This window comes from Fusarium solani (assembly GCF_023522795.1).
Source record: "Fusarium solani strain SB1 chromosome Unknown bctg00000001, whole genome shotgun sequence".
Lineage (NCBI taxonomy): Eukaryota > Fungi > Ascomycota > Sordariomycetes > Hypocreales > Nectriaceae > Fusarium > Fusarium solani.
The window spans coordinates 2,069,731-2,082,978 of NW_027072156.1; the positions used below are offsets into that span (position 1 = coordinate 2,069,731).

General features: G+C 53.4%; 4 protein-coding genes across 4 annotated transcripts; 1 reads left to right on the forward strand and 3 right to left on the reverse strand.

The window, feature by feature from the left end:
- Positions 1-1,469: 1,469 nt before the first annotated feature.
- MRS44_002763 (uncharacterized protein) lies at positions 1,470-1,904 on the reverse strand (the record flags this gene model as incomplete). Its single annotated transcript, XM_046268177.2, has 1 exon — positions 1,470-1,904. The coding sequence occupies one exon, from the start codon at positions 1,902-1,904 to the stop codon at positions 1,470-1,472; it is 435 nt and encodes a 144-aa protein (XP_046136870.2).
- Positions 1,905-2,887: 983 nt separating this feature from the next.
- MRS44_002764 (uncharacterized protein) lies at positions 2,888-5,649 on the reverse strand (the record flags this gene model as incomplete). The annotated part of the gene is made up of 5 exons (XM_046272024.2): positions 2,888-4,298; positions 4,347-4,537; positions 4,584-4,917; positions 5,037-5,236; positions 5,287-5,649. 5 exons carry the CDS (start codon positions 5,647-5,649, stop codon positions 2,888-2,890), a joined length of 2,499 nt encoding a protein of 832 aa, XP_046136871.1.
- A 2,313-nt stretch (positions 5,650-7,962) lies between these two features.
- MRS44_002765 (uncharacterized protein) lies at positions 7,963-9,675 on the forward strand (the record flags this gene model as incomplete). The annotated part of the gene is made up of 2 exons (XM_046268179.2): positions 7,963-8,266; positions 8,327-9,675. 2 exons carry the CDS (start codon positions 7,963-7,965, stop codon positions 9,673-9,675), a joined length of 1,653 nt encoding a protein of 550 aa, XP_046136872.1.
- A 577-nt stretch (positions 9,676-10,252) lies between these two features.
- Positions 10,253-12,893, reverse strand: MRS44_002766 (uncharacterized protein; the record flags this gene model as incomplete). Its single annotated transcript, XM_046278254.1, has 2 exons — positions 10,253-12,663; positions 12,875-12,893. The coding sequence occupies 2 exons, from the start codon at positions 12,891-12,893 to the stop codon at positions 10,253-10,255; spliced, it is 2,430 nt and encodes an 809-aa protein (XP_046136873.1).
- Between the last annotated feature and the right edge of the window lie 355 nt (positions 12,894-13,248).

The window sequence follows — 13,248 nt, forward strand, 5'->3', positions numbered from 1 at the left end:
GCGCCTGAGTGCCTGTGTTTCAAGGCACGATATCGCCATCAGTGTTTCCTGGTGGGATCCAAAATCCCCACACGGTGCAAAACTGACTGTTGACAACCGTGGGTCACTCGCTCTGGTGTCTCGCCTAGGCCAATGGGGCGGCGTGCTAGGGGAGATTCGGGCATCGGGGGTGGATCGAGGACAGGTTCAACGACCCAGGGGGAAAGATTGTGGAGCTGATGAGAGGTATGTAAGGAAACACAAGTCCACCTGGGATATTGTGACGAGCTGATCTGGAGTAGCCCCGAATATCGAGCAGGTGTAAATACCCGGTCGATCGTGCACCAACCAGTTCTGGGGCCTTCAGATTCGATAACGACTGTCGAGAAAGCCGACAACCCTCTCGAGTTGTCCATGTCAAAGGATTTCATAGACACGATACCGTCCTGCAGGTATGCGACGTTTCGAAATGCTGTGGCCGATGACCCGGTGTATCCCCGACGAGATCTCCAACAAGATGAACGGACTTGGCGAAGAGCAAGCGAACCGACTTGAACACCACGACCAAGATATTCGTCAAACCGATACATGGCAAAGTTGTCGGTTTCCGTGCCGCCGGGGGATGTCGTCCGTGTTCTCGCGATGACTGTCCTGTTGGTGGTACGCGGGTACTCCAGTGTATGACAGGCGACAGTCAAAAGTGGAAGAATGGGAAGTCCAAAAGCCATCAAAGTTGAGGCTTGTCTGGAGGCAACGAGATGTTGCATCGATGATGATATGTGGAGCATTTCAAACAATGGCCAACCATCTCTGGTTGTACTTGACCATGTCGAGGTCCATAGGCGAGGAGCGGCTCAAGTGACTCTCGCGTCCCAGGGTCAAAGGCCACCCATCACCACTTCCACCACTCACGATGTGTTGCCAGCAAGACAGGCCTAGGCCTCGTCCAAGACTTGGGGTGTTGGGCCATCGGGGGTTTTCCAGATCTCAATGAGACGAAGCAAGCTAAGGTCTTGGGGTCCACTTGGTACAAGGAAGGAAAAGATGGGATATCGGGAAACTTTGAAAGAAGAGATGCTGGTACTTGCCTGGGAAAAGGGTCTCGTTGTCGAATCTAGGTTTATGGTTTGGAAGGCATCGCTCTGGCATTGGGTCAGTATACCACGCTGCTACTCCTCGTAGCATCGTGTCTTGACTCGTCTTTCACTCACCCAACAGATCGCTGCGTTCTCTAGGTCCACTCGACTCCACCGTTCGCACGAGCCGAGCCAACAGGTCCCCATCGACCATCTAAGAGCCGCAACGACATCTGAATTGAAGCCATTCAACTCCAGACCGAACAACGCGAACGATAAGAAGAACGAAGGGGGAGGCAAAGGAAATAAGAACGCTGCTGCTTGGGTTTCATGCCGCTCGGTTTCCCCTCATCTGGTGTCACATGACCTGCCACTCTTGCCTGGCAACCCGCCCCCTCCGTCCAAGCCCTTGTGTCACATCGACAAGGGAATCGGGAAAGAACGGCCGTCATGGCTGGGTGATTTGTCGTCTGCGCGATGCAGGGCGCGCGGGACGTGGGACGGCAGTGGTGGTGGGTGAACCATGGGGATTGGTTCCGTGCCATGGCGATGCATGGAGAGCAATCTAGCCACGGCGGTGGCCATGGGGCGAGGTGAGAGGCATCGGCCGTGAGCGAGCGATCGAGCAGAAGAGGCGAAGGAGCTGCGATGCGATGCTTTGTCCTGGCGAGCCGGCGCCGTCGAGGCCTTGACGAGGGATCCAAGTGATTTGCTTGTTGACAAAGGAGAGTTTGAGTAATGCTTTGTTGACGGAGGGAGATTGCCCGAGTCAAAAAGTGAGGGGAAGAAGACGCCGTGGCTGCGTGAGAGAGATGAAGGGGGGAGACAGCCGAAGAGAGTCTTCTGCATTTGGAAGGAGGCCCTGAGTTGGATGGTACCTTCCCGTTCGTCGCGATTGGCCATTTGCACCTCGGGTCTTGGACGTTGGGGGGATTCCCGTCAGCAAAACCCAAATTGGACGCGTAGTGATTTGTCAACGGGGGCGCAAGGGGATGTACGTATTCGAGAGCCATCCCGTCATTCAATTGCTTTGAGATGGCGCCCGTTGGGTACCTAGATCTGCCCTGCTTCTGGGATGGCCTACATGTGCTTTTGCGTTTATGTGTTGCATCCATGATATCCTAAAGCTTCTCAATTGATCAAGTATATCATCTTTGTTCAAAACCCAACCATCACGCGACTCTTTTTCTCTTCTTCAACCCGCATCTCCCATTCTCTCCGCCCATGGTCGGCAGTTGCACCAAGAGGCTACGAAAGCGGGGGGCGAAAATCCGGGGTAGCAAGGCAGGGCGCGCGGGAAACCCTTGTCCTTTGTGGAGAAGGGGGCCGAGCACATTCCATTTTTTCCCCTCCGCAGCGTCTCGGGTCTCGCGGGCGGGATCCCGATGGGCGTTGCCGGTGTGCGTTGTGCTGCAGTCAGCGCGCGCCCCATGGTTCGATCAATACGTCCGAGTGTTTCGATTGGGGGTTGACCTTTGTCCGAGACTACGCATGCGCTGCGTCTATTGTTGCTGCCGGTTTGCTTTTCTCCGATCCTTTCAATTGCCGTGGCCTCATTTGTTGCTTGATCATTGGTACACTCGGCACGACATGCCCTTTGGACTCTTCTGTTGAGATGGCTGCATAACTCGACACATCTTCTATGTACTACGTAGTAATATAACAACATCAAAGACATGGATGTCTACAGTACTCCAGTTACATTGTTTTCCCACACCCCACGAGAATCACACGATAAAAAGTGAATGAGAGACAAAAAGGCCTGTTCATTGCAATGTCTAGGATGCACCATAACTCCTACTTTTACCGTAGCTACCCGATACCCTCCAACCTCACTTTCGAAACGTCGCACTGCGTTCTCCCCTGACAGGTGGTGCCTTGCGTGCTCCCTTGATGTCGGTATCCGCAGACTTGGAATAGGGGTCAAAGATCTTCTTCTTCCCCTTGCCTGCGGCCTCGCCGCCGTTCGACCCTCGGTTTCCATGTAGCACCGACGTGGCCTTGCTGTAGTCGAAAGGCACAGCGTCAAACTTCTTCTGCTTCTTCTCCTCTTGCTGCTTCTGCTTCTGCTTCTTGTCCTTCTTGTCCTTCTTCTGGGCCTTGCGGACCCTCTTGGCCTCTAGCTGTTTGGCTCGTGCATCCTGTGCCTTCTTGGCTTTGCGCTGCTTTTGTCGAGCGCGGCGTAACTCCTCCTTGTTGGGCTCGTCATCGATAGCAAGCACTCCACTGTCTTCCTGCATTTCCTCGTCGCTGTCTGACTCTGACTCTGACTCTGACTCTGACTCTGACTCCGACTCTGACTCCGACTCTGACTCCTCCTCGCTTGAGCTGGATTCTTCCACGGCCTCCGACTTTCGCTTCTGGCCCCTCTTCAGCGTGAACTCTTCCTCAGCAGCCTCCTCAGGCTCAGCATTGTCCCCTGCACCTTCCACGCCCACGGCCTCTTCGGCATCCATGACTGTCTTCTCGACAGGCTCGTCGTGTCGAATACCTCCCTCAAACGAGCCCTGTTGAACGTATTTCTGCCAGGGAAAGGGAATGAGATCCTCTTCTGTGTCAACTGTTGGCGTCGAAGCATCCCACCGAGTGCTGATCGGCATATCTCCAAATAGCTGCGATCGGGTCAGCCTGTTGACCGTAACCTCCCCGTCGAGGTCTGGTAACCTGGCCGTCTTCCTGGCCGCAAATGGGAGACCGTTCTTCCGCAACGTGTCTGGCGCCATCGAAGTAAAGAAGTGAAGCAAGCTGGGTCCGCCTCGGGCCTTGGCCTTCCTGATCCTTTCCCAAATCTCGTTGAACCGAGGCCGTGCCAGAGACGCGCTAAGAGGCAGGAGACTGTGGAGGGCCTTGGCATCAGGGGGGTTGAGTCGAGCAATTTCCGTAATGTCCCTGGTGCTGAGGACGTAGTTGGGATTCTCATCCTCCGCCCTGGCTGTGTCGTCCCTCCACTTCCACACGGCCTTGAACACAGCGAACTGCTCACTGTCAAGAGCCATGTGAGAATTCTTAAAGACATACCCATACCAGCCTCGAGAGCCTTCACCAGTTTCCTCATCGTAGCCAGGATTTTCGTAACGGGAGAGTGATAGTTCTTTCGACTTTTCCAGAGCGCGCTCAATGAGGTTGGTCTCGGGTTTGCTCTTGTCTGAGGTGGCGACAAGCTCATTCCGTACTTTATCGTAAATGTAGAGTAGGTAGTGAGTATCTGACCGGGCGTAGTACATCATCTCCTCAGGAATCGGTCTAAATGAGGTTAGTAGGGTGATTCAAAACAGGCCCGTGAAAACGTACCGAATTCTCCAATCTGCTAGTTGATACTGCTTGTCTGCATCAAAGTCGACAAACTTGGACAGTAGGAATGCGAGGCTTTTGGCCGGATAGTGAAGTTGCTCGCATGCAAAAAACGTGTCAAACAGACCGTTCACGTAGAGACCCAGATCTCGCTGTAGCCACACCATGTCCATGTAGGCGCCGTGGAAGACCTGGCTATGTTAGCGTTATTGTTAAATATTAATCCAGCCAACGTACCTTGATGATCTTTGGATTGGCAAAGACCTCATTCAACACTTCAAGCTTGTGACGCCAAGGCTGTAATGTATCAACAATCCAGTCCTTCTCTCGGGTGCTAATCTGCATGAGCGAGACAAGCCCGATGTAGGATCTGAAGTCGTGATGTTCCAGATCCACGGCAATCTCTTTCGCCTTCTTGAGCTCTTTCAGCATCTCGAGGACGCCTTCATACGTGTCTACCCATGTCGCTTGGGTTGTATCAACAGGCTGATACATGACAGGCTCTGCCTCCTTATAGACTCTTTTGGGGTATACCATGCTAGCAATTTCGCGTTCGTAGGGATGTTGATATCTGCAGCAAACATTAAACGTCAGCAATTGAAATTAATGACTTGCTCGAGAGCAATATTTCAATGCGAAGGGAACTAGGAAAAGTCCCGTCAAACAATGGGTAGGCTGAATGAAACATACTGCGGTGCGCCGGACTCGTTGGGTACAATCTTAAGGCTTTCCTCCAAGGATATCTTCGCATGCGGCTTTTCGCTAAGGATAGGCTTCCATGGACCAGAGGGAAAGTTGTCGGGCTGGCGTTCGAACAAGAGCTGAGGTTTGGAGATGTTGGCGTTCCGGATAACCTTGTTCGTCGACTTGGATCTCTTGGACGTCGTCGCCTGAAAAAAATTAGTAAGAGTATGGATAGCGACAAGACATGGAGACATACAGAGTCGGATACAGGTGGCTCCTTTCGCTTGACCAGGCCTGTATACTCGTCCAGGGCCGTGTCGGCCTTCTCGAGCGTAGAATCGACCACATCGACAACACCCCTCCATTTCATCTCGATATCCTCGACATCCTCCAGTTTAGGAGCCTTGACATTGCAAGCCTTCCCGGATGATTGTAGCAATCGCGTGGCGAGTTCGAGGAGTCGGGATGTTCTGTCTTCGAGCTGTTGGCCGACCTCAGGATTGACTGTGCGCTGGAAGCTCAGGTCCTCGGCAGCGATGCGGTTGACGGTTTTGACGGTCGAGACAAGAGACTTTTGGATGCTCTCTTGCAGCGACTTGAAATCCTGAGAGGGCTCCATGGTTGCGACGAGAAATGCGCGTTGCGCAGGGGGATGATGTCTTTGAGGTTCGCGACGGAGCGTTGCTTCTCGAAAAATTCCACGGTTGATTGGATATGCTCTTATCGATAAGATAAGGCTTGGCACTGTGTCTTATCTGACCATGCTAGCACCCTTGTTCGACCTTTCTCAACTTTCAATACAACTGCTTCTGTCACGTATAGGCTGCTGGGATAAGCACGAAATACTATCAATCAGAATCGCGGCATGCAGGAAATGGAAGGAATCACGTGAAAGCGCGAGATGCTGCCACCACAACGTGACGTTCTTTGTTCGCGGTCCAATCAACCCTCGACGGCGGGTGTCAAGCCGAAAGTTCCTCCAAGCATGACCTCAAGAGGTCGTATAGGGCCGCCTACTCATACCATTGCTACTCATCAATGTTGTTGAAGGTGAAAATCATAGGAGAAAGCCAGTAGCCGGCTACCGGGCCGACGGTTATGTGCATGGTAGCAATTGTGGAACGGACAGCAGCCGGAGGGAGGGTTGCAATCTGGAGACCATCCCGATTCCAGACTGTCAGTTTGCTTTCTTTTTCACGCTTTCTCTTAGTCGACATAAATCCAAGGATGATCTGCTCCGGCCAACAACCTGATCAAGGCGGAAACATGGTCTTGTCCCCTCCATCCATTGGCTGGTTGGCTGCGTGCTTGTGAAGCCCACTTCCTTGGTTGGCTTCGGGATATCTGATAACCTAGTCCAAGTTAGCCCTGGTGATGGTTGTCAAGCCCTGTATTCTGTCAAGCTTGGGGAATCTAAAAATGACGCCTCATCAATGCGTCACTTTTCAGTCAGGATCAAGCGAAGTCTTCCAGACTGAGCTAACCATCGTTCCATGCGGAGTTTGGTGCCATTGGCCAACACCTCATTACGAATGCGAAAGACCCAAAGACACGGCCGTGTGATGCCCGTATCATGGCCGACGAATTGATCCAGTTTCCGGAATCACCTCCGGACTACGCTCCGGGACGAGTCTCGGGAGCTGGGCTGCGGGAAGCACTAGCAGCGGACGCATAGGAGTGGAGAGAGCGCGGTTTTGTAGCTTGACCTCGCCTCACAACTGGAAGCTACTCAGTACCATTGCCGATTAAACGTGCAGTACCTCGTGGCCAAGTGGCAGGTGCATGAGATGATGTTGGATCTGGTGTCTTTTCTGATTCCCTTGAGGCGATAGTGACCCGTACGGCACCCACACCAGTCAGCGGCAAAGTACCAGTACTTGAGGCTTGCGACGTGCCTGGCTGACGATGCAGATGTTCCCCTCCACTCTGAAGAAAACGGCCCGGGTCTCGAGGTGAAGCTGGTCCGCGAATAGACGGCCACCAGGAGACGGGAGCCGTCGGCTTGCGGGATAATTATAAAGGCGAGACCGGGAGGAGGGAGTTCGTTCTCGGGAGCTGCAAGTTGAAGTGAACAGGATCGAATCGAGGAACTGATTCACGCCGCTTCCGTCAGGCCTCGGTGTCACTGTCATTGCGCGCATCTTGACGTCTTTGCACGTGTCGTGAGTTTAGTTGACAGTTAGAGCCCAGCCCAACCCAACCGGGTTCGTCTACACCATCCATCGCCAGCCCGATCCCGTCCCGTCATTAACGGTCCCGAGAGGCAGGTACAAGGTACGTGCTTGTTGCATTCTTCTGTCTGGCATTTCCAAGTCAGGCAAGTTAGTCGGGTTGCCCCTCGCCTCGCCCCTCTGCGTTCCGTCCCCTCACACGCGCGCCTTCCACTTCCCTGGCCCCTCACTCGGTACTTACCTACCTTTTACCTACCTGTTTTCCCTAAGCCTCTGGTAGCATCTTTCTTGTTTCCATTGTCTTCCACCTCGAGGTATTTAGACCTTGCATTTCTCTCCCTTCACCTTGTCCTGGCAAACCCCTTCTCAACCACCAGATGATTGCATCATAGCCCCTCTTGCTCTTATCAGCGACGAACTGACTGATAACATCAACAAAAAAAAGAGGTCCTTGCGTTTCCCAGACATCGGCCGCCTCGTTCTTCTCCAATAAATCGCCTGACCTTACGCGCAGTAGCGTCATCGTTTTGCTGGCCCAAGATCCAAGCTCCTTGCACTAACTCCACCGCCGGGGGGATCTACGCCTGTCGGCTCTGAGCCAAGCTCCCAGCAAGTTCCCTGCCCCTCCACGGACCATCGACGTCGTCCACAAAAGAGCCGTGACGAGACCACGCTTTTCGTCTTTTCAAGCTGCCCCTTTTTGATCTCCCGGCCTTCGAAGCTTCACATTCGCAACTCGAATTTCTGCTCATATCGCCATCATGCCCGGTACCGTCGACGATCAGGCCGTTCCAGGCCGTCTGCTTCTGCTCTCCAACCGTCTGCCCATCACCATCAAGCGTTCCGAAGATGGCAGCTATTCCTTCTCAATGTCCTCAGGTGGACTTGTCACCGGCCTCAGCGGTCTCAGCAAGACCACGAGCTTCCAATGGTATGGCTGGCCCGGCCTCGAAGTTCCCGACAACGAAGTCGAGGGCATGAAGCAGCGGCTCAAGGACGAATATGGCGCCCACCCTGTCTTCATTGATGATGAGCTTGCAGATAGACATTACAACGGCTTCTCCAGTAAGTTCACACCACGCCTACCAATTATTGATTCGCCATACTGACACCATCACCACGCAGACTCAATCCTCTGGCCCCTCTTCCACTACCATCCCGGTGAGATCACGTTCGACGAGTCCGCGTGGGCCGCATACCAAGAAGTCAACCATCTTTTTGCCAAGACAGTCATCAAGGATGTCCAGGATGGCGATCTCATCTGGGTCCACGACTACCACTTGATGCTCCTTCCTCAGATGCTTCGCGAAATGATCGGCACGACAAAGAAGAATGTCAAGATTGGCTTCTTCCTCCACACCCCATTCCCCAGCAGTGAAATCTACCGAATCCTACCTGTCCGACAGGCCCTTCTTACCGGCCTCCTCGACTGCGATCTCATTGGTTTCCACACCTACGACTACGCTCGACATTTCCTCAGCAGTTGCTCTCGCATCCTCGAGTGTCCCACGACTCCTAACGGTGTTGACTGGAATGGTCGCTTCGTGACCGTGGGCGCCTTCCCCATCGGAATCGACCCCGACAAGTTCGTCGAGGGACTCAAGAGGCCCAAGGTGCAAGAGCGTATTGCTGCTCTCAGCCGGAAGTTCCAGGGTGTCAAACTTGTGGTTGGTGTCGATCGTCTGGATTATATCAAGGGCGTCCCCCAGAAACTTCACGCCCTTGAAGTGTTCCTGACGGAGCACCCCGAGTGGATCGGCAAGATTGTTTTGGTCCAGGTCGCTGTTCCCTCTCGGCAAGACGTGGAGGAATACCAGAACCTGCGTGCTGTTGTCAACGAGCTGGTTGGCCGAATCAATGGAAGATTTGGCACGATTGAGTTCATGCCCATTCACTTCCTCCATCAGTCTGTCTCATTTGACGAGCTCACTGCGTTGTACGCCGTTTCCGACGTCTGCCTTGTCTCTTCGACCCGTGACGGCATGAACCTGGTCTCTTACGAGTACATTGCCACGCAGCAGAAGAACCATGGAGTCATGATTCTCAGCGAGTTTACGGGAGCCGCTCAATCTCTCAACGGCAGTCTCATTGTCAACCCCTGGAACACGGAAGAGCTTGCCAACGCCTTGCACGATGCCGTCACGATGAGCCCCGAGCAACGCGAGGCCAACTACAAGAAGCTCGAGCGTTACGTCTTCAAGTATACGAGTGCCTGGTGGGGTGCTAGCTTCGTCGCCGAAATGACCCGCCTCAGCGCCGAGAGCACACAGCCCAAGACACTCCGCAACGTGTCTGGTGCTGTCGTTGGCCTGGGTCAGAAGGTGCAGCAGATTGCTGACACTGTCGAGAAGAAGGCCGAAGAGGTGTTGGGCGCCGGGGAGACCAAAGAGCCCGAGGCTACGAGCTCACAAGCCGACGGATCGAAGACGGAGGATGCGAAGCCTGCCGAGGCATCATCAGTGCCTTCCCAATAGAGTTTGTATTTTGCCAACGGAACATGGTTAAGGTATGAAAGGACGAGTTCATGAGAGTTCAGGTTAAAGCGGTCACGGGCTGGGATCTCATTTCTTTGTGTTTCTTTTTAAAATATCTTGGAAAATTGACACTAGTCGCCCCATGTTTCGTACCCCATGTGAATGGCCATTGTTTTGTGTACCTTGATTTAATTGAATAAGCTATACTATACTAAACACTATCCAGAGCTATCTACCCTAGGGGCAAGCAAAGGCGATAATCAAAAGTGGAAATGTTGATGTTGTCCGTTTATATTGGAAACATTTCACGAAACGCCCTCAAGGTTGCTCTGTGGAAAAGAGAATGAATGCGCTGAGAAAAGTTAAAGTTTCGTTGCGACGCAGGTGCATCAGCAAGTAGCTGGTATCTAAGAAAGGACATGAAGGTCTGAACAACCCATGTCTTACAAATTCAAAGTCCATCAAACTCCCCATCAACCGAATTTCATCGTGTGCAGCATCACGGTCGTCACCCAGATCTGCCCCTGTCCTCCCAAACCAGAAAACACCTCGCAGACTGTCCAGATCCCTAACCCGTCTAGTAGGGCGCGTTGACAATGTCGTCCTTGCCCAGCTTGTAGCGGCCACTCTCTCGAGTGCCGATACGACCAGAGCCTCTCCGTGAATCGCTCAGTCGGATATCTCCAATGATACTCTCCCGGGTAGGCTTTCTCAAACTCTGCTTGGCCACCATGTTGACCTCGTTGGGGAGGGCAACAATGACATTCTTGTCCGAGCCAAACTTGAAGTCGTCGGCCTTGACCTCCTCTTCGTATCGCTTGATCTTGTAGGGTGCCTTCATTCCCCGGAGGACTCGCTTCAGGTTCCACTCGATGATGTAAGGACCCGTGGCAGTGATGATGCTCGTCTCCTCAGCTCCCTCACCAGTGTTGAACTTGGCAGGAGTGAAAGTGACAGGCTTGCCGGTTTCGTGATAGAACTGGGCCACGTGCTCAGGTGTGAGTGCCAGGCGTCGAGGGTGAGGCTTCGAGTCGGCGGCAAAGGGCTTCTCGAAGCCAAGCTTGCCCTCATTCTTGCCCGACTTCTGCTGAGCATCAACAAGAAGGATGTAGTTCTTGGTTGTACCCAGGATCCATCGACCATCAGCGGAAACGTCCATACCAGTGATGGGATCACCAAGAGCTGGAAGCTGGGTCTTGGCCCGGATTCCAAGGCGATCAAACAGACGGATGTCTCCCTTGTTGCTGGCAACGGCGATGTAGCCCTTCTCAGTGGTAGCAAGAGCAGAAAAGTCGTTCTTGGAGGCGTATTGCTTCATTTCCGAGTCAACAAGCTTGTGGCCAGACAATCGAGGGTCGATGCGGTAGAGGGCATTGTTGGAGACACCCAAGAAGGTCTGCTCGGAAGTCATCTGGGCAAACTTATTCTCAGGAGCAAAGGTTACGACAGGAACGTCGTCATGGATGTTCCATTCATCGACAACCTTTCCGTACTCCAGATCCATGCGGTATAGCTTGTTGGGGTCGATCTCATTCTGCAAGATGAGGTCGCGGTCCTCGCTGTGAAGCATGACCTTCTTCGGGTTCATCAACTTGCCACTAGGCGTTGTGACCTTGGAAATGTTGGTAGAGAACTCGAGGTGGTTGTTGGGAGTATGCTTGAAGACTCCAATCTTGGATCCGCGGACGACAAAGGAGCGATCATGCTTGTAACCGACCGCCAGCTGCGAGTTGACCTCGCCATCAGCGTTTCTGGGGAAAGTGCTGTCATTCTCCTCATCGGAATCGTACTCCTCGTCTTGAACGCGATCGTCCTCGATCTCCTCCTCCTCCTCTTCTTCCTCCTCTTCCTCTTCCTCGATAGGAGCATCCTCCATAGTCAAGTCTCCAAACGAGTCGAGCACATACTCGCGTTCCTTGTCTTGCATCTTGGTCCACTTGGTCTCGTTGAGCTTCTCCCAGATAGCTTGCATGATGGCCTCCTGGAACTTCTCCAGAGTTGACTGGTCCTTGAACCGGAGAAGCCAAGATCGAGCGGTGCCATCATTACTAAAGTGATTGAATACGAAGGAGAGGTACTCGAAATCGAAGACAGGGTTGAAATCCGCGACAACTGGTGTGCCCAGCCAAGGCTTCTCGGTGGATTCGATCTGAAGCCAGTATTCCCACTTGCCGACTTCAGAGACCGTAGCGATGACGGAGTCATCAACAAGGACGAAGTGACCGGGCTGGGGGTCAAAGAGATGGAGCTCGGCGGTAATGGCAGCATAAATCTCCAGAGCTTCAGGAGGGTTGTTTGCGTCGGGGCCACTCAAGACGGGGGCCTCAATCTCCTGCTCTGGAACGTGGGCAGGCTCGCGCTTGGCGGCCGAGTTGGCAGTGTTCTTCTTGGACAGCATATCGTCGACAGACTCGATGGATCGGGCGAGGGTAGGACTGTGGATGGGACTGGCGGGTGGGATAGGCTCTTCCTCCTCAAACTCGAACTGCTGCAAGTCTTGCTGCGAAGCGGTGGTATGGGGCTTTCGGTACTTGCGCTCGTATTGGCACTGCTGAGATACTCGCAAAAACTGCGTGACCTGAGCCGAGGTGACGGAGTTGTCGCAAACGAATTGGAAGAGGTCACCGGTGTCGCCACTGAGATCCTTCCAAGCTAGGACCTTGTCGCCGTTCTCTCGGATCTCGACTCGGAAGTGGAGGGTCTCGTCGAGGAGAAAGGTCTTTTCGTCTCTCTCGGATTCGAGGGCGTCGAGTGCAGCGTCTTCGCCTTCTTCCTCAGCAAGGAGCTCCGCTTCGCCTTCCTCGAAGACACGCTGAACGGTAAGTTGGTATTGGTAGTCTTGGTTGGTGCGACGGATACGGATGGTGGAATCTTTAAAGATGAGCTCGGAGTAGCCCTTGGGCGACAGAGGGCGGACGAGGTAAAGTTGGCCTTGAGGCAGCTCGATCAATGCTTCTTGTGTGCTTGAACCAAAGATGAGCTTGCCGACTGCGAGGTGCGACGTGTTAGTTGTATGTCTTGTTGATAAGAGATAGAAGAAGGACTGTGAACGAAATGGGGAAGGGCGAACAGGTGGAATGAAAGAGAAGTGGCAGATGAAGCGACCAGCCGCGACCAGGTCGGAATATCAGCCAGTGGCCTTTGTGCCTGTGCTGGAGAAGCGGGTGTTGGTTGGGGATGATGCGGGGCAGCTACTTACCATTCCGTAGAACGAACATGCTGGCTAAGATGGCGGTCTTGACGCAGATGAGGAAAGAGTGTGCGATATGCTGACAAGCTCCTGGTCAAGAGGGTATAGAAGGGAGAGGATCGGCTATTAAGAAGGAGAAGAGTTGGTGATGCCGTTCACTTGCGCACGAACAGCCAAAAGGGTGTGACGTGACTGACGACAAGGCAGTGACAGGCAGGCAGGCGAGACCGACAGGTTCAGGTTCCTTCCTGGGTTGGGTGTAAGGCAGGCGCAGGCAGCCTCTGGGCCAAAGAGAACGCCGGACGGGAAGGTGGCAATGATAGCCTGGCAAGATCAAAGGCTAGAGTGTGCGGCAGGAGACAGCGTGCGTCATAACAACCTTG